Raw genomic sequence first — 26,236 nt, 5'->3', positions numbered from 1 at the left:
GAACTTTTGAAAGTAAGTTATGCAAATCAGTATTTTTCTTTTCAAAATCATTAATTTTGATTTGTAATTCTTTGATCTTACTTTCAAGCTCATTGTTGGTCTTGGATATAAGACTATTTTTGTTTTTCAATTTTGAAATATCATTTTTTTTTTGAAAATAGAGTCTTATAATCTAAAGTCAACCCATTATAATCCTCTAATAACTCATCATAAAATAATTCATCCAAATCGAATGAGTTAGAGGTTACCTTAGAATCTTTCACGATAGCCATCAAGCACAAGTTTGTAACTTCTTGTTCTTTATCGGAACCTTATTCATCGCTCCATGTAGCTACATGAGCCTTGTGCTTATTTTTGGATTGACCATTTTTCTTCAATTGTGGGTAATCATATTTGACATGCCCTGGTTTTTTGCATTCATAGCAAATGATCGGGTCTTTCTCCTTCGATTCAGTTTTGAAGCCTTCATGACGTTTGAATTTTCTTCCTCGGTTTGGCATCATCAACTTTCTAAATCATTTGGCAAATAATGCCATTTCCTCGTCATCATCATCGTCATTCGAATCACTCTCATCTTTTGTGGATTTGATAGCAACTCCAATGTTTTTCTTCTTCTCCTTCTCCTTTGGTGTCTCGTCAATCTTATCGAGGTCCACTTCATATTCAAGCATCATTTCATGAGTGAGAAGGGAACCGATTAGTTCTTCAAAAGTTAAGGACGTTAGGTCCTTAGACTCGATGATTGTCGTCTTCTTTGATTGCCACAATTTTGGAAGGGAGTAGACTAACTTCCTTACAAGCTTTTTCATTTGAAATGATCTCTCCATATGATTTGAGACCATTGATAATCGTTGAAAATCTATTTGTCATAGCTTTGATATCTTCATTTGGTTTCATCCTGAAATTTTCATAGTTATGCGTAAGAATACTAATTTTAGATTTCTTTACCTCATCGGTACCTTCATGAGTAACTTGAAGTTTGTCCCATATTTCTTTGGTGGTTGTACAAGATGAAACTCTTTCATATTCATCTGGTCCAAGAGCATAAAATATGATATGGATGGCTTTGGGGTTGAGCTGGAACATTCTTGTCTCTCCTTCACTTCACAATCTTGAATGAGTGAGAGGCTTGATGTATCCTTCTTCTACGACATTCCATGCTCCCATGTCATTTTCTTGAATGAACTACATCATCCTATTTTTCCAATAGGCATAGTTAGCCCCATTGAAGAAATGAGGCTTGTTAATGGGCATCGAATCGAGACCGGAGTCGAAGTTTGAAGTAGAGGCCATTGATGACTTTGATTAACGATGTAACTCTTCCCAAATCGACTCAAGAGGCGATTAAACCTTCAAATGAGTTAGGCTCTGATGCCAATTGTTAAGTTAATCGATTGACGAATATGACCAAGAGGGGGGTGAATTGGCAATTAAAATTTTGTGGAAGCTTTTGCAGAAAATTGAAAGTAATTGCACATCTATTTAGAGTGGTTCGACTTTCTCAATCAAAGTCTACGTCCACTACCTTAGTTATCCACACTAAGGATTTTCCAACAAATTCACTAATTTGTTCTTTCTTTTGAGGATAAAGAGATAACCTTACAACACCCTCAAGAATATACCCCAATTCTTAAGAACACTCTTTCCCAAAGAGAAGATTATAAATTTACAAACTTACAAGGAAATCCTCACAAGGTAGATTGTTTGCACAATTCTAGAACAAAGAAAAGAACACTCAAGAATGAATATAATTGAGTACAAGTAGTGTTCTTGAAAGCAAAATGAATATTGAATGAAAAATGGGCTTGAAATGCACAAACTTGAGGTTTGATGCTTTCTCTTTGATTCTCTCTTGATTCTAGTTGCTTGTTGTTTCTTTTTGTTGATCAATGGCTTCTAAGCTTGTTTAAATACACCTTCAAATGATTCTGAATGTTGGGGATGATTAGTGGAGTCAATAGAGCCGTTTTAGTGTGAAAACAATTAATATTTCTGCTTGGAGCATGGGGGAATCGGTTCCCTAAGGTAAAATTCAAATATTTCGACCGTTGATAAGGGGGAATCGGTACCCCCTTGGGGGGAAGAATCGGTTCCCTCCGAGCATACTGGAATTCTCGGAGCCAAACCATTCACGGGGAATCGGTACCCCCTTGGGGGGGAATCGGTTCCCTCTGGATATACTGGAATTTTTGGCTTTGAAATGGTTCGAAATACTTTGTAAAATTATTTTGAAATTACTTTAAGATTAAAACTTAATTTTACACTTGAGTAAGGATTAAAAATGACTTTTGAAAGATTTGGAGTAATATTTTGATATTCGAATAATTATATCGAATATACTTAGAAAATCTTTTGGTAAATCTTAAAATTCATTTATCTTAATTTGTTATATCGAAATATCAAAATGTATTCAACACATGTTCATATGTTTAGGAAATGCATTATTATTATATTTTATGCCTCATTAAGTCAATGACTTAGCGTGTAAGTGATTTACACGTAGGTACAGAAAAGCAAGAAGACAAGTCTTAGGAGCAGCAGAGCAATATATAACAACTTGAAGATCAGATCAGAAGCACCTTACACAGTATGTTGGTTTATGATATATATGTGTTGGCATGTAAATAGAGTCATATAGTATACATGATATGATCGATTTTGTAATGTTTTGAACCTAATGATGTAAATATAGTTTGTGTTAATAAAAGTTTGAATTTACTACGGTTTTTATAAATGTGCATGCTTTGAAAAGTTAATATGACACCTCATATTCGTATCCGGGTCGGGTACGGGTTGGGAGTGTTACATTTAATGGTATCAGAACTATGATTTAGTAAATTCTAGGCATAAATTGAAGTCTAGAGTGTCTTTATAGGTGTACATGCCAACATAAATGTGAAAACTTCTGATCTGATAAGAGTAACAAGTAGTTGTTTTGCTAATAAAGTTATATGGTTATATCTTATTAGATGTCCGAACATGATAGCTCTCGAAGTGAAGCAGGAGATGATCAGCCTGATGAGAGTAGTAATTCACCTGCCATGGCCATGCAAGGTGAAGAACATACACCTTCTGGAGTACCTGTACAAGATCAAGACGTTTTCCTAAGGACGTTGGACGCTATTCTAACACGTTTCCAACCTCCTGCTCCCTCTACTCATAGAATGAATATAGCAAAGAAGTTAAAGGGATTAGGAGATCTTGAGTTCAAAAGTGAAGCTGAGGAAGGTCCTGTTGCTGCGGACCTTTAGCTCAACGATGTGAAGATCATATTAGAAGGACTCCACTATTCTGATGTGGAGAAGCTAGATGGAGTGGTCTCCTTGCTTTGTGGGCAAGCAAGAATTTGGTGGACAAATATGACATTGAGGATGACCAGTGATCATGTGATATGGTCTCTGTTCGTCTTAAGTATATAGGAGACCCGCTCATCAAGTAGATGAAGCAAGAATTCTTAAATTTGAAGCAAATGAATTACACTGTGTATGAATACGAGTGCGAGTTCAACAAGTTAAGTTGTTTTACGGCTGAGCTAATTCCAACAGAAAGAGATGCATGTGAGTAGTTTATGGAGGGCTTGCGCCCAAGGTTAAAGGAGATGCTGATAGTGTTGAACTTGTCCTCGTTTCAAGAGGTATTAAATCGTGCTAAAGCTCTACAGAGAGCTTAGAATAAAAGGTTTGGGGATCCAAGAACCCAACCGTCTAAAGTTTTGCACCACCTAAGAGAGGTATAAATTCTGGTTTCGGTCTCAGGCAAGGTCTGAGTCAATGGCATCTTTTGCAAGAGGATCAAATCAGATGAGAGTTAGACATACTCAATCAGTAGGGTTTGGTGCTGGGAGAACAAATCAAGGTCCAATAATACAATGTCAGCTTTGTGGAAGAAGCCATTTTGGAATATGTTGAATGGTTTCTGGAGCTTGTTTTCGATGTGGAGAAGTGGGACATTACATGCGAGATTATCCAATGAAGGCCGGATAACCCGCACAGTCGAAGCGATCTACTTCAATGTCTCAGAGAGGAAGAGGTAGAGGAAGAAGTTAGCCTGAATCCTCTACTCAGCATGAAGTTCGCTCCACTGCTAGAGTATATAACCTCAAAACCAATGAAGAATGTGATGATCCAGAGATAATAGCAGATACCTTTCTACTGTTTGATAAACGTGTTATGGTATTGATTGATCCGAGGTCTACATATTCATACATTAGCAGTATGTTAGTGAGAGAATTGAATCTTCGGTTAGAAACTACTAGCAATGAGGTGATAGTGACAAATCCATTAGGGCATAGTGCTTGTGTAAATTTGGTATGTCGGGGTTGTTCCATACAGGTTCAAGGAATTGAATTCCCTGCTAATCTAATGGAATTACCCTTTGAAGAATTCGAAGTAATACTTGGAATGGACTGGTTATACCACTATCATGCAAATTTTGATTGTAGATTGAAGAGGGTAATGTTATTCAGTTCAGATGGATTGGAAGTGGTAGTGTTCAGTGGAAGATGGAATCCATTGGAAAATGTTATCTCGGTGATGTCAGCAAAGAAACTATTGTTACAAGGATGTCAGGGTTACATAGCAAATGTATTGAATATAAGAACCAAAGAGAAAGGGTTAGAAAAAATCCCTATAGTCAAAGAGTTTCCTGATGTTTTTCCAGTAGAATTATTGGGGTTACCTCCGGATAGAGAAGTGGATTTCCAGATTGAACTAATACCTGAAACTGCATTTCTTTCCATGACACCATATAGAATGGCTCCAAAAGAGTTACAAGTGTTGAAGATACAGTTACAGGAGTTGTTGAACAAAGGATTCATAAGATCGAGTGTTTCGCCATGGGAGCTCCAGTGTTGTTCGTGAAAAAGAATGATGGGTCAATACGTCTCTCTATCGACTACATGAAGCTCAATAAAGTAACCATTAAGAATAAGTATCCTCTCCCTAGAATTAATGATTTATTTGATCAGTTGAAAGGAGCTTTTGTTTTCTCTAAGATTGATTTACGATATGGATATCATCAGTTGAAGGTTCAGGAGAAAGATATTCCAAAGACTGCATTTAGAACGAGATATGACCATTATAAGTTCATTGTGATGCATTTTGGAGTTACAAATGCATCGGCTGCCTTCATGGATCTAATGAATAGAATATTCCAACCTTATCTGGACAAATTCGTAGTGGTTTTCATCAATGATATATTGTTGTATTTAAAGACGAAAGAAGATCATAATGCACATTTGAGAACTTTTTTGCAAATTCTACGAGACAATAAGTTGTATGCCAAGCTATCTAAATGTGATTTTTGGTTCAATGAAGTAATATTCCTCGGACATGTGATTTTTGCGAAAGGAATTCGAGTAGATCATCAAAAAGTAAAAGATATTCTTGAATGAGAGGTTCCCAAGAATGTAATTAAAGTTCGAAGTGTTATGGGACTTGTCAGTTATTATCAAAGGTTCGTTAATAACCTTTCGATTATCGCTTTACCTTTAACTAAGTTGATGAGAAAAGGTGTAACATTTGTGTGAACTCTTGAATATCAAGAAAGTTTTGACATATTGAAAAAGATTTTGACAAAAGCTCTAGTATTATTTCAACCATAGTCTGGTAAAAATTATGTGGTCTATAGCGATATGTCCCATAATGGCTTAGGATGTGTATTAATACATGTGGGTAAAGTGGTGGCGTATGCATCGAGGCAACTAAAACCACACAAGAAGAATTATCCTACGCATGATCTGGAGATGACTGTAGTGGTGTTCGCTCTTAAAATTTGACGTCACTACTTGTATGGCGAACGATGTTATTTGTATACGGATCATAAGAGTTTGAAGCATCTGATGACTTAGAAGGAGTTAAATTTAAGGCAAATAAGATGGGCATAATTTCTAAAAGATTATGATGTAATAATTAATTTTCATCATGAAAAAGTAAATGTAGTAGCAGATGTTTTAAGCCGGAAGACATTTGCAGCCTTACGAGCCCTGGATGCTAGGTTGTCCTTGAATGATGATGGTGCTTTATGTGCAAAATTATCCCTTCGACCATCATGGATAGATAGAGTCAAGGAATTGCAAGCTAGAGATGAAAAGTGTTTAAAAAGGTTACGACAAGTACATAATCGAGAGCTTACTGATTATGAGATTAAAGTAGATGGGAATCTATACTTTCGAGTGAGATTAGTAATTCTAGATAATGATGAGTTGAAGAAGGATTTGTTAACGGAAGCTCACTATAGTCCATTGACGATGCATTTGGGAGGAAACAAAATGTATATGGATCTCAAAAGTCGTTATTGGTGGCCATTAATGAAAAAAATATTAAGGAGTTTGTGTCCAAATGTTTGACTTGTCAGCAAGTCAAAGCTAAGCATCAAGTTCCATCAGGACTGTTACAACCTATTTATATTCCTCAGTGGAAGTGGGAGAATGTAACGATAGATTTTGTAACGGGGTTGCCTTTGACTCCGAATAAAAGAGTTTCAATCTGGGTGATCATGGATAGATTGACTAAGAGCCTATTTTATTCCGGTACGAACTGATTTTTTTCCATGTATAAATATGTTGAGCTGTATATCAGAGAGATTATACGTTTACATGATGTACCTGTTTCTATTGTTTCTGATTGGGATACTAGATTCATGTCTGTGATTTTGGAAGTCATTACATAGAGTGTTGGAAACTCAGTTGAACTTTAGTACAACGTTTCATCCTCAGATTGATAAACAATCTGAACGAAATATCCAAATCCTGGAGGATATGTTGAGAGCTTGTGTGATTGAATTCAAAGGATCATGAGAAAAATATTTGCCACTTGCCGAGTTTGCTTACAACAATAGTTACCAATAAAGTATCAAAATGGCTTCTTGTGAGGCCTTATACGGAAGGAAGTGTCGTACACCTTTGAACTGGTATGAGCTCAAAGATAGAGAAATTCTGGGTCCTGAGTTGATTCAGGAAGTGAAAGAGAAAATTCATGTAATCCAGAACAATTTGAAAGCGACAGCTGATATATAGAAGTCATATGCAGATCTAAAGAGAAAGGAAATTGAATTCCAAGTTGGAGATAAAGTATTTTTAAATGTGTCTCCATGGAAGAAGGTGTTAAGGTTTGGTCAGAAAGGAAAGTTGAGTTCTCGGTTTATTGGACCATATGAGATTGTTAAAAGAGTATGACCAGTGGCATATCAACTAGCTTTGCCACCTGAAATGAAAAAGATACATGATGTCTTTCACGTTTCAATGCTTCGAAGATATAGATCAGATTCCTCTCATATTGTGACCCCAGAAAAGATTTAAGTTCAACCTAATTTGACTTATAAAGAGGAACATGTTCAAATACTAGCTTACGAGGTTAAGCAACTAAGGAATAAGACTATTCCATTGGTCAAAGTATTGTGGAGAAATCATAAGATAGAGGAAGCAACGTGGGAGCGAGAAGAGGACATGAGGATTCAATACCCCCATCTCTTTGTACAATGAAAATTCGAGGACGAATTTTCTTAAGGAGGAGATTTGTAACATTCTCAATACCGGGTTAGTGACTAAATTGTAAAACTTCAGAATTTGGTGATTAAAGTAGAAAAATTGAATAGTTTAAGGATTTATTTGGAAATATTTTATGAAAGATTGTTAGTAATTATTAAATGAATTAAAGGGTAAAATGGTCAATTGAATTATAAATGAATTAAAAATAGGATATGATATGGATAAATACACGTGAGGATTAGGGGAGAGGAAAATAAAGTTTTTCAGAGAATTCTCCATCTTTCTTTCTCTCCACCGTGAACCCAAGGTAGCAAAGGTGAGTTTTTTGGTTAGCTGATTATTTGTTGATTTTAAGAGTGGGTTTTGATCCTTAGGTGATACTTAAGTTTAAGGAAAGCATAAGTTGTCTTATAATCAAAAGATGAAGAAGTTATAAGAGATTAAAGAGAAGGGGTGTCTAAATAGATTTCAGGAAAAGAGTTGATAAGTTGAATTCAAAACTAAATTTGACTTGTCATCAACTTAATTAAGAGATATGAAGTGATAGAATTGGATTTAGAACATATTGAAAAATTGGTATAATTATTGATTTCTATATGGAGAAAGGAATTTTGAGGTTTAAGATGTGATATATGAGTATAAATTGGTTTAAGCATATGTATATGAGTTAAGAACATGAAAGGGAAGGAAACATGAAGTGTTGAAGCTGAAAAGAGTGAATTTTCGTGCTGAAAATGTGATTTATGGGCAAAGTATATGGATACATATTCAATAGGTACCGATACACTCTTGAACAAAAAATCACCGAATGCAATAAATGTATCTATACATAGGCAGTGTATCGATACCCCCTTTAAAATGAAAACTTTGAATGAAATTTGTGTATCGATACATAGGTAGTGTATCAATACACACATTAAGGGATGTACCGATACACTATAGGATGTACCGATACACTATAGAGTGTACCGACTTACCTTAAATAAGAAATGAAAGTAGCCTTTCTTTTAGTTTAAGAAATGAAAGATTAGAGTATATCAATTAGAATATTGATATAGATCCATGTATTATTATGTAGATATAAAACTTACTCTCGTTCCGGAATAATCGAAGAAATAAGATTGAATCAAAGCAAGGCCAAGGTGAGTGCTTAATAGAGTTATAGTTCAATGGAATTAAGACTTGTGATAAGTTTATTCCTTGTATTAGTTTCCATAGTATAATAGTTATGAACATGCATACATGATTTGATAAATGATATATGATTCATGTGATATGTGATAGAAGAAAAGATACATGTGATTACAAGAGAAATGACATGAGTACATGAACATATGAAACATAAGAATAATGCCCATGTTATATGATATGAGAGCTATAGGTATAGTTGGCATGCCAAGAGTTGAGGGTTATATAGGTCATTCGGGACATATACAGGGTCTTTCGGAACAAATACATAGGTCCTTCGGGACAAATACATGAGTCATTCGGGACAAATATATAGGTCTTTCGGGACAAAATTTCACATGCCCTTAGTGGGACCCCATACGAGCTGTGGTGACAGTATATGTGCACAACCTCAAGGTACTCGAATACCTTAAGTTCTCAGTACTGTACATGGGCCTACAAAAAGGTATAAAAATGTTTGCTTTATTGAATATTATCATGTTGTTATTATTTATATAGAATCATATGTGACATGAAGAATAATTAGATTACATGTTCATATGAATAGGAAATGCATTATTATTATATTTTATGCCTCACTAAGTCTATGACTTAGCGTGTAAGTGATTTACAAGTAGGTACAGAAAAGCAAGAAGACAAGTCTTAGGAGTAGCAGAGCAGTATATCATAACTTGAAGATCAGATTAGAAGCACCTTACACAGTATGTTGGTTTATGTAATATATGTGTTGGCATATAAATAGAGTCGTATAGTATACATGCTCTGATCGATTTTGTAATGTTTTGAACCTAATGATGTAAATATAGTTTGTGTTAATAAAAGTTTGAATTTACTATGATTTTTATAAATTTACATGCTTTGAAAAGTCAATGTGACACCTCAGATTCGTATCCGGGTGGGTACGGGTTGGGGGTGTTACAGTCATCGACTTGTTTTTATATGTTTAAATGAGTTTGTGGTCTTTTCTAGTCGTTGGGGATGATTTGAACTCGTTGGGGATAATTTTTCTGCAAAATAAAATTGCATAGGACAGGGAGTATCAGTATTCTTTTAATGAGTATCAGTACTTCCTTTATAATATTTAAATAAACTAATCGTTACTAGCCATTGGGCCTGACCAATATTGATATTATGATCATGGTATCGACACTACTATGTAAAGTAGTATCGGTACCCCTTTGGGTATCAGTACCTATTTTGCATTCTGGAATTTGAGCTATTTGAAAAACAACTGGCAGTATCGATACTAGCTAGAGAGTATTAGTACTTCTCTTACCTTGGGTATCGGTACCATGTGAACAGTATCGATATTGTTCATGCAGTATCGATATTGTTCTTATCGATACTGTAAGAACAATATCGGTACTACGTACTCAAAAAAAGTTTTATGCTTAAATTCTAGTTTAATGGACTTTGAATTATTTTTGAAAACTTTTAAAAACTTTGAACAAATTTAATCGAGTCTAAAAACATTTTTGCCTTAATTTGTTATATCAAAATATTAGAAAAACATAGTTATATAATGAGCGTCCCTCACAGACTTATTCTTACTATTACGAATAATATTTAGCTCTTAAAGTGAGTAGTATCGATACTTTACTTGCAGTATCGATACCCTAGGGTCAAGTATCGATACCCCTATGAGTATCAGTATAAAAAATGCATTATGTCAAAAAATTATGCCCAATCTCGAGACCAACCCTATGAGTCTCGAGACTGAAGGCGCAATATCTATACTCTCATAGCAGTATCAATACTCCCAACTTAAAATCCCTAGATTTTCCTCCAATTCAACCTGCATTGATATTGTTCATCCCAATATCAATACTCAACCCCAAAAATAGTTATTTAGGCTCGAGAATTCACCCAAAATCATCCTAAAGGTTATAGTTTGGTTCCTAATCATGTGCTAAAGCTTTAAGGAGTTAATTAGGGTCTTAAAGTAGCATAAAAATACATTTTTAACTTCTAAAATATAATTTGATCATAATATCAAATATAAACCCTAAAATACTTAAATACTCAAATCTTAGCAAAACTTCATACTTATGAAAATCTTAACACTCCAAAAGATTAGAAATACACTATCTTGGTTTTAGAAACTCAAAAATGATGCCCCTTGCTTAGCCAAACTCCTTTCCTTGATGATTTGGATGAAGACTCCCACTTTTCTCTTCAACTAACAAAACCCATGGCTTGATTCAACAAAATGACGTTGCTAAATAAATTACGAAGCATGAAAAAGGCTTAAACTCTTACCTTAGCCTTAACTCTTGGAGGGGAAGAAGAATAGAAGGAAATATGAAGAAATGAAATGGAAAATGGATATGACGAAATAAATAGGCTTATTTTTTAAAAATGGGAAAATCACGCTTTTGGTCCTTCTTCATTTTCTTACTAATTAAAATATCCTTTTGATAAGTAATTGGGCCAGATCCTAACCCAATTAAACCCAATAACTTATATTATAAAATTTACGGAGTCTATTTACCTCTCGGGTAAACCGAAAACTACTACTCCAAAATTTGGTGTGTTACATTTAGTACCTAAACTTTCGATTTTTTAAACTATACATAAGATTTAGTTTTCATTTCATTTTAGCAACACACCGTTAAAAACTTAACGCGTTTAGTACCTAAACTATCAGTGAGTACCTAAACTTTCAATTCTTTCAAAACTTAACTTTAAATATTGGACGAGGTAATAAAATGAAACAAAAACTAAACTTTAGGTATAATTTTAAAAATTTGAAAGTTTAGGTACTAAAACAGACTAAATAATTTTGGTATTAAACGTGTAATTTACCCTAAATTATAAGAAAATTCCTTTTAGAAAAATAAAAGATAACCTACACGCCCCAAACTAAAAACCCTAGAATTTAGGAATTTCCCTTCGAATCCCTAAATTGATGTCAAGGATTAAATTGAATTAGCAGCAAATTCAGTGACCTAATAGTAAGAAATGAAAATTTTGGACTTAATTGTAGACACCCTAGAAAATTGGAGGACCATATAGGTGATAAGCCCGTTGTTAGTAAAACACAAACCCTTCCCCAATTTTCTTTATATCACGCGAGCGGCGCCCCCAATTTCCTTTTCCCTCCTCTGCGTTATTCAAGCTTCACCGCCGCTCAATTACTCCACGTCGCGTCGTCATTCCGTCGAAGATAGTTCACCGGTGAGTTCTTTCCCCATCGCGCGTCCATCTAGGCGAGTTCGAAAGAACATCGTTGGTTTTTCTTTGTGGAAATAGAACCAACATCGGCTCTTTTATGTCGTACAACCGCCGTTCACAGCCATCCACGACTGTTGTGGTGTCCGGTTGACCGCACCCTCACCGAAGAAGGCCTTTATGGTCGGATTTTGTGAGTGATCGGCATTGGCAGGTCGTGAAAAGCTTACTGCCGCTCTCACCGGGCGACTGTCTTGTCACCCTCGTCGGAGGTGTTTGTTGCCACTGGTCCCATCGCCGGCCGTTCGTTGGGGTTGCTGACCGACAGTCCCTTTATTAATTCTGGCAGCCCCTAGTCGGACCGAAACCACGCTGCCCGGTTTCGATTCGAATCGGATTTTTAATATTTACGTCGTAATAACGTCCAAAATTTTTAGAAATAGTTGAAATGGGAATTAAATCGAACATTGTAATTTTTGCAGGAGACTTTGACTCGGAAATAGATTTATCGCCCCCTCCGCTGATACCCGTGAACCTCAAACCGACATGTGTTACTCGTGTTTGTGTTGAGCGTGAGTGATAGTTGGTATTTTTAGTCGCATACATTTGTCGGTTATTTAGATTGTTTATTTTAATTATTAAATTATTTCATAGGTTCTGATTTGGGTCGATCCACTATTTAGACTAACATCGTCTTTAGCTGTTGTCGAGGAGTGCCTCTTTATTCATTCCTACATTATCTTGTTTGGTTGTTTATTTATTTGTTTGGTTGAAATTAATTGGAAGCATGTTGACCGTGAGACTGGTTATGTTGAATACAAAAAGGCCATATTCGATACATGTTGAACTGTCATAATTGAAACATTGTTGTGCATACTGAATTCGTAAATATGTTGAAATATCAGAATCATAATATATGCTTCGAATAGTGTGAAAGGAGTATAAGTAGGTGCATTTGTATTTGTATTTGTATTTCATTCAGACTATTAATATTATGACTTAGAATGTGCATTTGTTTCCGTATTGAATTTGTTTGCATGTTTGCACTTTAGAGACACTAAACTTTATAGTTTATTCTCTTATAGTTTCTCTTTCAAATACTCAAATTTAGAAGATTCGATACTTTGATAATCAGTCTTTACTCAGATAAAAGTATTATTTCCAGTATTATTTTTATTCAAAATTTTCTTTCATCGGACTTTTGTTTATATTTTGAAATTGATATATTTGTAAACGGAACTTTGAACATTACTGTTATTATTGAAACTGTCTATGCATGCATTTTTTGATATTTATTATTTATATTGAATTTTTTTTGGACATTTGTTTTAATAAAAATTATGAAGATTGAAATTGAGAATTGTTTCTTTAATTATAATGTAAATTTTTAAGTTTGAATATATTATGGTTTACTCGAGGGAAAAAGATTTAGATTGAGCTCTCTAGATTTAACCTAATTTATTTTAGGTTGGGTTTAGAGGGTACAATGATCTCCTATGATTTCGGTTTGTTCGAGAAAAGATTAGTTTTGATCTCTTATATTATCGGATCATTCAATTTTAATCTTTCAACCATTAAATTATGACAATCCATTAACGAAAAAGAAGTTAGGAATTAAAAAAATAATTAGAAAAAGCCACCACATATTTCTTTTTATTCTCCCATAAACCTGCAGAAAAGTATAATTTTAACATAATTTGACCTATTGAGATCTATAAAAATTTCGAATCTAAATGACGACCCAATATGAATCCAATCCATTAACCCGGGGAAGTCAAAGTAAGCATGAAGTACGACGAGCGATTGCATATTTACAGACGGGAGTCAAGCCCAGAAAACTCAATTTAATGTTTGGGGAAATCTAGTTGCAGATCCAACGGTTGAGAATCCATTGTTTTCATATCGAGTCGAGCCTTGTATTCCTTCTCGCCTTTCGGCTGCGTAGGATCGGAGAATCAGTCGCCCTTTCGAATTATCTTTGGTTCAGAAGCTCTTCATTCAGTTTTCCCTCTAAATTTTCACGTCGCGATTTTGATTTTATTATCTCTTAAAGAACCACCTAAATTGCCTCCAATTATTCACTCTAAATCTCTCTAACACACCCTTCTTTTCTGCTTTCTTATTCTGGAGTGAGGCATTACTTGTATATATATATGTAAGTTTTACGCGCGATGATTATTTGGCTTAAGAATTAAAGGTATTTTGTTGACAGTAAATATTAGGAAAGAAATGGTTAGTTTTTTACAGTTCGAGGTATGCAAAATTTGATGACTATGTTTTTAGGAAAACAAAATTGTTATCATTGGTGTGGGTTAGGAATTAGGATTACCTGTCTGATGAATATAGTTAAGTTAGACCATGCCAAAATGCCCTTGCTGATCTGTTATGTTGTAGTTCTTTACAAAATGAAGGGAAGGGTTTTAAATGTTAGATTATGGAGATATTAGTTTCGCAATGAAGGTTGACTAATTTTATGGAATTCAGTTACCTATGGATGCTGCATCTGTCGCTTTCGGGCCTGTTTTGTTATGAATCTACTATTCTGGTTATTATTTTTTTGGCAAAATACTATTCTGGTTAAGGTATTTGGTTTAGGGTAATAAAGACGACGCTGAGCTAACCCTGAGCTGTGAATAGGTCTTTAACATTTCTTAAGGTCAGAGCAAAGATAATTACTCGTTTAGAAAACTATTTAATTTTTAATTTTAAAATTAATTTTGTGTTTTTCTTTATTGCATTTCTATTTCTTTCCTTTCACAGATCTTCTCTTCTTTGTTTTCTTGTTCATTCTCTGCAACTGTATTGAGGCTGAACACCCTGTAAGTCTGTAACTCTCCACAGTGTAATTTTTTCCTCATTTCTCTGTACGTCATTTAATTTTTTTTTTACTAAAAAAAGATTGGATTTCTTCAGAAACTGACGGAAAATTAGCATTTTTTATTAGTTTCTTAAAGATTTAGCTGTCTATGCAAGACAAGTGTTTAGGTTATCGATAATGCTCTTAAAAGGGTTTGTTTATCAATATATGAGCAATCCGGAAATGGGTTTGCTGTCTTTGTCTTAGTCATGATAATTAGGGAATAGAAGAGAAATGGTTGTTAGAGAATCATTTCCGAGCATCTCGTGGAAAAAAAAACAGCTCTTATAACGATTCACTTCTTACATCTTAGTATCCAATTCTTCTCTTGCTGCAATTAAAAGGAAGAAGATCAACAAGAATTTTTTATTGGAAAAGCTTAGGTAAGAACATGTATATATATATATATATATATATATATATATATAGAACTTGAGTATCTTAATGAAGATGTTCGTATCTACAGATCGAATAAGGTCTAATGCCGTGAACTTATATGATCCTGTGATTAGTGGCATTACATTTGTAGAAGCAATTTGTATAATACTTGTTAGCTTATGTGATAATGTGATTGAAAATAGCACTACATGTTATGGATGATAAAGTTAAATTTAATCCAATTTATAGGTTTAAGATGAGTTGGCATTCAAATATATATATATTTTTTATAAATTCCTATGTAGCCAGAAAGGGAGATTGCTTTTCCCCCTTCCAAATTTTATTATACGTTGTTATTTAGGCCTCCTCCTAGCATGAGCCAGATGTCATTAGTCAGTAGTCATCCTGGACGCAATTCAATTATAGAAACAATTACTCCCAAATGTTTCCCTTTCATCTGTAACATATGTTTCCTTCTTCACGGTTGTCACTTTTCTGAGATTTTGTTTTTTGCTCTAGTTTTCTCTGATCTCTTGGCAAGACAGCTCTGCTGTTTACCATAAAAAAGTACATCGTTTTGGATTCTATAACAATAAAAAGAAGGGAAGAAAAACCAATGGAAGAGCCTTATTCAATGAACAGTCCAAGGACAATCCTTAGTTTTTCAAAAAGAGGAAGAACTACGACAGCCTCTGTCTCATTCGTTGATCCAAATGATGAAAAATCAAATTCCGGGGAACATGGTCCAAAATCTTCTGAGGTTTATGGCTTTGTTGGTTCCATTACAACTGTTGTTGCTACAGGTCCTAATCTCTTATTCTCCTACCTTTTGGTAATTTCATACTATTTTTGCATGTTATTACTTTGTTGTTTCAGATTTTATGTTTATTTCATGTTCAGTCGAGTTGTGGTTTTTAAAATCGGTCTTTGTTTCTGGAAATATAAATCAAGAACCGTATAGCTTTTATTACTTGATTTTTTGCTCAAATTAACCAAACTGGAAGTATGGTGTCAAATTTCAACGAAATTGAAGTCCAGTGACTAAGTTTTACTTTCACCATGGCAGTGTTTCCATGTCAGAACTGATGGGTCTGGTTTACTCCTGTTGTGATGATTGAGTGTTGTTTCTCCGGTTGATACTTTGACTTCGCTTTGATGTTCTTGTATGCCTGTGATATTTTAGGAATTGTGTGAGTTTTAGAGAAACTAAACTCTCTTGAATTTTTATTTTCTTCTCACTTCATTTACAAAGTAAAGTCTGCTCTTACTTATAGGAATCTGCAACAGAAAAAATCTAACAAACTATTTTAAATTTAAAATTTTAAAAACTAAACCTAACAGCCTAATACTTAGGGATTTTTAACTGATAGAATCAATAACCAACACTCCCCCTCAAGCTGGGGAGTATACATTGTAGAGCCCCAGCTTGGATGTAAACTCATCAAAGGTGGTTCTTGGAAGTGCCTTGGTGAGTATATCAACTAGTTGTTGGTGAGTAGAAACGTAGTTAAGTTTGACAGTCCCATTTGTAACCTTCTCTGAAATGAAACGGTGATCTATCTCCACATGTTTCGTCCTATCATGATGCTTTGGGTTTTTTCAATACTGATTGTCAATTGATTATCACAATTGAGGTCAAAACTGGTGTCATGATTCAACCCCAATTCTACTAACAATCGTTGTATCCAAATTCCTTCACAAAGCCCTTGAGCCAAGGCTTGAAACTCAACTTCTGCACTGCTCCAAATTCCTTTTCCATGAAATTCAACCTCGAAATTTCAGAAGAATCATCACCAGTGATGATTATATCATCAACATAGACTATTAGAATAGTCTTCTTGTTTCCGGAAGTTGTTTTAACAAATAGAGTGTGATCCTCTCAAACCAAGCACGTGGCGACTGCTTAAGGCCGTATAAAGACTTTAGAAGTTTGCAAACTTGTCCCGAATCATAAGTCGAATATAAGCCAGGTGGTTTCTGCATATACACTTTCTCCTCCAAAGTACCATTGAGGAAAGCTTTTTTGACATCGAGCTGATGAAGTGGCCAATCTAAATTTGCAACAAGAGACAACAATATGCGAACAGTGTTGAGTTTTGCAAATGGTGCAAAAGTTTCTTGATAATCAATCTCGTAAGACTGAGTGAACCCTCTTGCCACCAACCTAGCCTTGAATCGTTCAATACTTCCATCCGCATTATATATAACTGTGAATATCCACTTGCAACTTATAGCCTTTTTCCCATAAGGTAAATCATTCATAATCTAAGTTTTGTTTGCCTCCAATGCCTTAATCTCTTCTTCAACAACCTTTCTCCACCTAGGGTCCTTTAAGGCCTCATCAATAGTTTTAGGAATGAAGCAAGTATCAACCTTGGCTGTAAAGGCCTTGAATGCTGGCATAAGCCTCCCATATGCCACATATTTCTGAATTGGGTGCTGAGTACAACTCCCGACACCTTTCCTTTGAGCAATAGGTAGGTCAGAAGAATCAATTAAAGGAGCAATAGTTGTATCATTTAAAGCTGTCATACCTTCATAATCATTCATGGAAATGGGAATCGGATCAAGTTCTTGAGCAGTCCTAAGCTGTGTAGTAGGTTGTTTCTTCCACAGCCGTTAAGGAGCCATCAGCAGTCTTAACAATCGCTGAACCGTAGGCTGCATGAAATCGGTGAACAAATTTCGATTTCCTGTCATATGATCAGTAGCACTCGAGTCCGCAATCCAAGAAAACGGAGAAGTATTGGTTAGGAAGAAAGCACTACCAGATGGATTCATGGTCGCAGGAGTTTGGTCAACACAAGACAAATTTTTTCGAATCAGCTGGTTTAATTCTTCAAGCTGCTGCTGATTGAAATTGAGAGATGAGTCGGATTGCGCAACATCGGCAGAAAGATTCTGTAGTGGCGGTTGGCGTTGTGGTTTCCAATCAGCAAGTCGACCATGTAGTTTCCAGCAATTCTCCTTTAGATGGCCCGCTCGGCGACAATGATCACACCACGACTTACCAGATTTTTGTTTTCTGGAAGTGGCAGAATGCGTTAAGCTTCGATTGGGGAAGATTAGATCATCATTAGTGATCGACAGCTTTCTTCACGCCGAACCTCGGAGAACACTTCACCAATGGAAGGAAGAGGTTTGGTGCTGAGAATTCGGCCACGAACAACATCCAAACGCTTATACAGTCCATTGAGAAACTGGAAAATACATTTCTGGTTCACTATCTTCTTGTAGAGGGCAACATCAGTCGCACAAGTCCACGCATGAGCTTCATACAGATCGATTTGCTGCCAATATATGTTCAACGTGTTATAATAGTGGGTAACACTCAGATCTTCTTGCTTAAGGTCGGAGACTTTGCTTCCAATACCAAATAACTTAGAAATACTATTGGCGCTGGAATATGTCTCTTTGACAGCACTCCAGATTTCATGAGCAGTGGGATAGAGTAAAAAATTTTCGCCAATTCCAGGAGACATCGTGTTGACCGACCAGGACATAACCAAATTGTTTTCTTGAAGCCATTTTTCATAACCAGGATCGGTTTCACCAGGTTTTTCAGTACCGCCTATGATGTAGTCAAGTTTGCCTCTGCCGGTGATGTACATCTTCACTGATTGGGACCATTGAAGGTAATTATGGCCCAGCAGTTTGTGTACTGTTACAGAGGTAGAAGAATCAGCAAGGACATTGCTGCTAGGATGACCGTTGCTGCCGAAATTAATTTTTGAGGAAGAGGATGAAGCAATCGGAGAGAAATAGGAACGGTAATCCTAGACTGATACCATGTGAGTTTTAGAGAAACTAAACTCTCTTGAATTTTTATTTTCTTCTCACTTCATTTACAAAGTAAAGTCTGCTCTTACTTGTAGGAATCTGCACAGTAAAAATCTAACAAACTATTTTAAATTTAAAAAACTAATCCTAACAGCCTAATACTTGAGGATTTTTAACTGACAGAATCAATAACCAACAAATTGTACATACTTTGTTCATGTTCATGCACTTTTTGTGATATTTCTGTGTTGTTTGTCCATTGCTCTTTGTAGAACTTGGTGCACATTATTATTTAAAACTAGATTTTTTTGAAGCAATGAAATGAGGGATTTGTTTAAAGACCTAAACTGTCTCTGAATTTATCCTTGTTTTTGCGCAGTTATTTATTTAGCATGGGCATATATTCCTGAGCCTTGGTTACATTCAATTGGGATCTTCTATTATCCTAGCAGGTCAACAACATTTTCTGTGCTTGCTAAATTTAGGTCTTACATACTTCTCTGTATCTAAAAAGGGGATAAAATAATGCAGGACAAAGTGGTTTGCTCGAACTGTAGTGTTTGAGGGATGATTGGGGGTATACTATTACATTGATAGTATGTTGAAGCTTAGATCTTAGAATTTTATTACAATGAAAACAGAAAGGTAGGTTGTAGTAATCATTAGCGAATCTTTTCTCAATTGACATAAGCAAAACAATAAGACGAAAAATGCAGTTGTGGAAGCAGGGAATCACACACTTGGGGTGTGCTTCGTTGAGCGGAAAGTGTGTGATGAATGTGGAGAATTGAAAAGTAGAAAGAAAATTAATTGTGATTTTCCTTGGTAGAAAAGGAAAGTGAGATGAAAGAAAATACGAGAGATGATTATTTTTCAGCATAATGCATAAAAACAAATCATTCCAAATTAAAATGATAAGAAGATAGAAAATAAAAAAGATGTACCAAGTGTTCAAAGTTATGCATTTAAAAAAAAATCATTTTTCACTCTTATTTTTCAACTCTACCAAGCAATGTATGAAAAGAAAATTACTTTTTTTCTTTCAATTTTTCAGGTATTGGGCTTTGGCAGTTCCAACTTATGCTATGGTGATAATAGTTCTAGCTGTAACATTTTATATCGGCCTCAACTTCATGTCAACCCGCCACCAACTTCATTAACCACAATGTTTGGTAAGTTAGGTTGCTTTTCTATTGATGTGTTCATGGATTTTGCATCAGTAGTAGAAGTGTTTATAAAGATACCATAATATTCTTTAGTCAGAATGGTTTGTCACACGAGTCTGTTTCAAAATGGTTTTATACGTTTTTTGGATTGTTGGATTAACCGAGTTTAAAGTCTGAGCTTAAAGCTTTAAAATTTGAAGATAATCCACTTCTTTTTTCGTAAAAAACTCCTCATTTTCTACTGTTAATCTCATTCTTTCGTTTTCACCATCCAACAATCCAAAAAATGTGTTGTCAACGGATCCTACCTCATATATATATATATATATATATATATAGATATATTGCAAATGCATGAATGAAATTTAAAACCCATTTTGCATTTCTTTGTAGATGAATTTAGCAGAGAACCTTCAAGCTTTTGTCTCATATGGAGGGAGATGAGCTGCCAATTGAACCATTATCCGATCTTGGGATCGACAAGATTAACGTTCTCATGTTCGATGATACTAAATGACACGTCCACTCTAGTCATACATCTATCCTGCCTCTCCATTACTGGGCTTAGGGAAGCATTCATACTATCCTCTAAAACCTGATTAGTTGGAAAGTTTTGAAGAAACTGGAATGCAATTTTGAGTTTGTGGAAAAAATGTTTTGTATTAGGGTTATGATTATGGAGTATGAGGTGTATTTACGAGAGAAATCAAGTTTCCTCCACTCTGTAACATAAGGTTGAAGAGTTTTTTAGATAAATTCGAAGATGCATTATCCATTGTAATCGTATTATTTTGTAAATGATTTCATTTGAAATAAAGTATTGGGTAATGGTTTCATTCTAGAGAATGTAGCGATAAAAGTAGCACGATAATTTATATTTTGGTGATCAAGGGAAGATAATTTGATGTTTCATCCATAGGGATGTAAATGAATAAAGTGTTCGGTGAATTGCTTGTGAACCGTTCGTATAAAGTTTGTTTATATTCATTTGTTAAGTTAAATAAATGAACATGAACAAAAAAATTATGTTCATTTAATGAATGAACACGAACAGATGTGTGTTTGGTTCATTTATGTTCACGAACAAGTTCGTTTATGAGCTCGTTTCTCAACTCGTTTATTTATGTTTATGAACAAATTCGTTTATCTGATTCTCTTTTTTCTTTTATTTTTTTACACTTTAAATATTGGTGAAGATAAGAATTAAATAGTACACATAATAAAAGTTGCATTTTAAACTATGAATTTTAAAGAGTTTAAGCATCAGTGGTGTAATTTTATCATTTTTTATCTTACAAATGAAATTAAAAATCAAATATATAAATGAACGATAAACAAACACTAAAAAAATGCTAAATGAACACTAAATGAATGATAAACGAACTTGTTCATGAACACGTTTATTAACATATAAACGAACACGTTTGTGAACATTAAACGAACATATTCATGAACACATTCATGAACATATAAACGAACATGTTCATATGTTCGCGAACATTAAATGAACATGTTCGTGAACAATAAATAAACGAACACGTTTAAAAATAAATAAAGGAACATAAACACAATATTAAAAATTTAAAATAACACGAACTGAACAAGAACACCTTCAAAAATAAATAAATAAACACGAACATAACCTTATTCGTTAAAAAGCTCAATTCATTTACACCCCTATTCAACCACTCAAGGGATATTTATGATGCTTTCTTTTTGTAGAAGATTTTCAATATTAAGAAATCGTTCCATCTTTACTAATTTTAATTTAATTCAGTTGTTAAAAATTGCTGAAAATAGAAATATAAAATTAAAATTTTAAATAAGAATGATGATTATTTTTTAAAAAAAAATTATGTAGTGCACTTTAAAAACATTTTTTCTTCATATACAAAATAAAATAAAATAAATCTAAAAAAAGGAAAATAGAAATAGGGTTTCCGCATTCAAAGCACACATATAACTGTAAAAGGGGGTCCTTTTCCATGAAGTTGCCGCTTTCACGACCTCTTAACTACCAAAAACCAATTTTAAAGTTCAAACTTTAAACCCCCAACAGCTGTTACCAAAACCAAAGTGGGAAGTATAAGAAGAAGAAGAAAAGCTTAAAGCTTTTATTTGATAAGCAAGGAAACCCAGAAATCCTTATTGCATGTAAAAGGAGATACAATGTCAATGGATCTCAATGATTACACTATCATCAAGGAGGGAGAAGTTGAGATCCTTTTGCATGCTAAAAATGAAGTTTTTTACAACAAAACCCAGGTACCAAATTTGCTGTTTTTTTAGAAATATTTTATTGAATTCAAATGTTAGAATTTTGATTGGTTTTTCAGTTTAGTTGGTGGGTAGCTTTCGTTTGAATTGACGGCCAATTAAAATTTGATTGAATTCATGGTTAAATTTTTACTTAATTGGATGCTTTTGGTTTTGATTAAAAGGTTTTATATTGGGTAGCTTCCGTTTTAGTGTGTTAAGCTATATCTCTACCCTTTTTAGTGAGTATTGTGAAGTAATGTCACAACGTTTTGCTGCTCAGAAATGGCAGGAAAGGAGAGCAAGTAAAAATTTCTCTTTTCAATGCGTACTACACTTTGAGTGGGTGATTTATATTGTAGTGTTAGTTGTTTGTTTGGTTCTTCTGTAGTAGGGGATCCTAATTATTTAGTATGATAATAATAATTAGGTTAACAACAGAGACATGTCCATTGCTGTCCTGAGGACATTCATATTGAGACGGAAGCAGGAACATGAGGCATTGTTGTCTAAAAGAAACAAATCAGCAGCAAATGTGCCAGAGAAGAATGTTTTGATATCTGACATAGAAAATAAACCCAATGGTTCTGGTATGAATACCAAAAAATCAAATGAAGAATGTGAAGAGCCTGGAGAAAACCCTGAAGAAGAGTCTTGTACAACATCAGAAGAACCAGTTGAGACAGAGGGAAAAGTTCTAGGGGAGGTCAAACCACCAAGAGTCCTAGAGGTTTCTCCAAAGTCCTCTTTTTTCTCTGCTGTAAATTTCTATGCTTTTCCCTCCCAATGCTTGTCATGTCATTTTCTGAGTTAATTTTAAGGTGATTTTATAGGCCTTGTCAGCTTCTGGGTTAAGGGCTCTGAGATACGCTCGGGAAGTAGAAGGGATTGGTAAAATTATTGCCTTAGACAATGATAAAGGTATTATGCATGTATTGATGTTCTGGATATTATGTTTATATAATTTGAAGAATCGAGGGAGGACCTATAGTTTCTTCATTTCTGGTTCCTATGCATATCCATGCCTATACTGTGTTTCTTCTTGCAGAGGCAGTTGAAGCTTGCCAGAGAAATATAAAGTTCAATGGTTCTGTAGCATGTTCAAAAGTGGAGTCGCATCTCGCCGATGCTCGTGTGTACATGCTTACCAACCCAAAAGAATTTGATGTGGTATGATATATGATATTTGATCTTTTAAATTAACAACTTTATATGAAATTTTTGACTCCCTGCAAATGCATTTCATCTGATATGAATTTGCAGTTAAAGCTAGATTGAACTCTTTGGAAAATATTCAATGTAAATCGTTCTTATTATGCATTCATTTTATGTCAAAACCACTTTATACATATTAAAAGAAAGTTTATTAGTAGTTAACTTTTGTTGTTTTAGGGTGGAATTATTCAAAGCCAAGACTTGCTTATATTCTTTACTCCCAAATTTTGTGTTTCAGGTTGATCTTGACCCTTATGGTTCTCCTTCGGTGTTCCTGGACTCTGCAGTTCAATCTATTGTCGATGGTGGCATGCTGATGTGCACTGCAACTGATATGGCAGTTTTATGTGGGGCTAATGGGGAGGTCTGTTATTCCAAGTAAGATTTATTACTTCCACCATCTTTTGGCTATGGTTTTGAATATTTCAGCTCGTCTTATAACTGCACATGGGAGCAGATATGGATCATATCCATTGAGAGGGAAATACTGCCACGAAATGGCTTTGAGGATACTCCTAGCCTCCATTGAGGTAGTTTCACGACCTTCAGAAAGCATGTTCTTAAGCAATGAAAAAAATTTATTTAGTAAAGGACTCCTTTATTCTTTCACTTGCAGAACTTCTAATTGGTAAAGGACGTTAGAAAACATAAATGTAATTATTACCTTGTCTTAGAACTGCATTCTTTTAGAATTGAATTCCGATAAAATCTTTTTATTTGGCATCATTTGTACATCTTTCTACAGAGTCATGCAAACCGCTACAAACGATATATTATTCCTGTACTCTCTGTCCAGATGGACTTTTATGTCCGTGTTTTTGTTCGCATATACACGTACGTGGCCTGTTTTATTTTAGTTTATTAAAGTAGAAGTTACTCTAACATAATGATGATGGAATGGCAATTAATTCGGTGCAGTTCAGCAAGTGCGATGAAGAATACTCCCCTTAAGCTATCATATGTCTATCAGTGCATTGGTTGTGATTCTTTTCATCTACAGCCTATCGGGAGAACTGTTTCTAAGGTGTGCTTTCTTATTTACAATGCCATTGGTGCTTCGTATTTGTTATCATGATGCACATCTGAACTCCATTCAATTGCTTATTGTTGCCATCGGAGACACGTTCATGCAACTAGTAGGTTCTACAGAGTTGTGATGATTTTAGAACTTTTCGTATGTTATCTGACAACATACTTCTTGCTGTTTAATGTGTGCTATGTTGCATCGAAGACTATTTTTCTTGGTGTAGTATAATTTTGAATTGCACGATATTTTGATATTATGTCTACCTTTGTATTTCTAGAATACCAGTGTGAGGTATCTCCCAGGCTTTGCACCTGTTGTCCCTCAAGAGTGTAGCCACTGTGAGAAGAAATTTAACATGGGTGGACCTATATGGTCTGCTCCAATCCATGATCAAGAGTGGGTAATGAACATACTAGAAGATGTAAAATCAATGAAGGATCGTTATCCTGCCTATGATCGCATCTCTGCTGTTTTGACTACCATTTCAGAGGTATGTGTTTTTTTTCCATCAGCTGTTATTTCAATAACTTGTAGCCATCCCATTTTCTACTGTGATACTAAATGTTGAATCAAGGATCAATATGACTGTTTTCACTCTAATATTTCGAAAATTAAATTGTTAGCTACAATCTTTCTATAAACATCCAGTGCATTAAACCTATACAGAGTTTGGCACTTTTTTTGATATTCTTTTATGTTCGTTACCTGATTCGGATTTCTTTGCAGGAATTGCCCGATGTGCCTCTCTTTTTGAGTCTGCACAACCTTTGTGCTACACTAAAATGCACTTCCCCATCTGCAGTAATTTTCCGCTCTGCTGTGATCAATGCAGGATATCGAATTTCTGGAACCCATGTGAATCCATTAGGACTAAAATCGGATGCTCCCATGGATGTCATTTGGGACATAATGCGCTGCTGGGTAAGGGGCTTCTTTTATTTTGTTTCTGTACTTCATTTTGCGTTAGCGTGCACTCGGAAATAAAGTTAAAACAAGTAAACTTGATTACTTATTGGGATTTCAAACTCAACTCTAGTGCATTAATTTGGTCGAGACGTGTAATGGTGTTTCATAAGATTTTGTTCTCTTTAGGTTAAAAATCATCCAGTGAAAGCCCAACCAGCTGATCAGTCCGGAAGTGTGATACTTGCCAAAGAACCAGTTCTTCAAGTATGTTTCCTATGTTGCATTCTTTAATCGCTTACTATTACCCTGCCATTCCTGGTCTTTTGGTCCTTGTTTTGTGTTCCACATGTGAACAGATGCATTCTCGAACATAAACAAGTTCTGATTGTAGGTGGCAATGGCAAAGGTTCCTTTTAACACCCGCAACCCTTTTCCTTTTGGCAGGCAAATTTTGCTCGAGCTGTTGCATCCCTGAGCAAGGCACAAGCGAAGAAGGTTGCTCGATTCCTTCCAAATCCTGAAAGGTACTGGGGACCGAAGCTTAGGGCAGGCCGCCAAATCACCAGCAAGCACATATCACTTTTGGGTGAAGAGACGGTAAATGGATGTCTCAGCCATCAAGATAGCGAACTCAACACCAAACGGCAAAAATCCGAAGAGATAGAGGATGCTACCACAGCATAGACCAGGCTGCCATTAAACTTATATTACTTCCATCTCCTAAAAATTATCATGGTTGAATGCATGTTAGAGTGATTGTAGCAACATAATCAATTTTGCAAAATGTGATTTCTATACTTGATTAA

At 35.0% G+C, this 26,236-nt stretch overlaps 1 protein-coding gene and 1 pseudogene across 2 annotated transcripts; both read left to right on the top strand.

Annotated features, from left to right (window-relative positions):
- The first annotated feature begins 8,514 nt into the window (after positions 1 to 8,514).
- Positions 8,515 to 26,168, top strand: LOC120138031 (probable tRNA (guanine(26)-N(2))-dimethyltransferase 1). Of its 2 annotated transcripts, XM_039153643.1 has the most exons (13): positions 8,515 to 8,518; positions 22,153 to 22,291; positions 22,713 to 23,012; positions 23,116 to 23,203; positions 23,331 to 23,452; positions 23,736 to 23,875; positions 23,955 to 24,027; positions 24,243 to 24,331; positions 24,416 to 24,521; positions 24,802 to 25,014; positions 25,251 to 25,445; positions 25,617 to 25,694; positions 25,875 to 26,168. In XM_039153643.1, the coding sequence occupies exons 2-13, from the start codon at positions 22,196 to 22,198 to the stop codon at positions 26,112 to 26,114; spliced, it is 1,740 nt and encodes a 579-aa protein (XP_039009574.1). In that variant the 5' UTR covers positions 8,515 to 8,518; positions 22,153 to 22,195; the 3' UTR covers positions 26,115 to 26,168. The 2 variants fall into 2 exon arrangements, with proteins under 2 accessions (XP_039009574.1, XP_039009575.1); XM_039153644.1 differs by lacking the exon at positions 8,515 to 8,518 and having other exon boundaries at positions 22,060 to 22,291.
- Positions 14,467 to 20,723, top strand: LOC120138033 (annotated as a pseudogene).
- Positions 26,169 to 26,236: the final 68 nt, after the last annotated feature.

This window comes from Hibiscus syriacus, unplaced genomic scaffold, assembly GCF_006381635.1.
Source record: "Hibiscus syriacus cultivar Baekdansim isolate YM2019G1 unplaced genomic scaffold, ASM638163v2 tig00110677_pilon, whole genome shotgun sequence".
Taxonomy (NCBI): Eukaryota; Viridiplantae; Streptophyta; class Magnoliopsida; order Malvales; family Malvaceae; genus Hibiscus; species Hibiscus syriacus.
This window is presented reverse-complemented; position numbering and strand designations above follow the sequence as displayed.

Bases quoted from the DNA above. Each gene is read 5' to 3' on its own strand.
- LOC120138031 (XM_039153643.1), top strand. From the start codon at position 22,196: ATGTCAATGGATCTCAATGATTACACTATCATCAAGGAGGGAGAAGTT. The intron at 23,453-23,735 runs GTATGATATATG...TTTGTGTTTCAG, and splicing joins ACCCAAAAGAATTTGATGTG to GTTGATCTTGACCCTTATGG. The intron at 25,446-25,616 runs GTAAGGGGCTTC...TGTTCTCTTTAG, and splicing joins GGGACATAATGCGCTGCTGG to GTTAAAAATCATCCAGTGAA.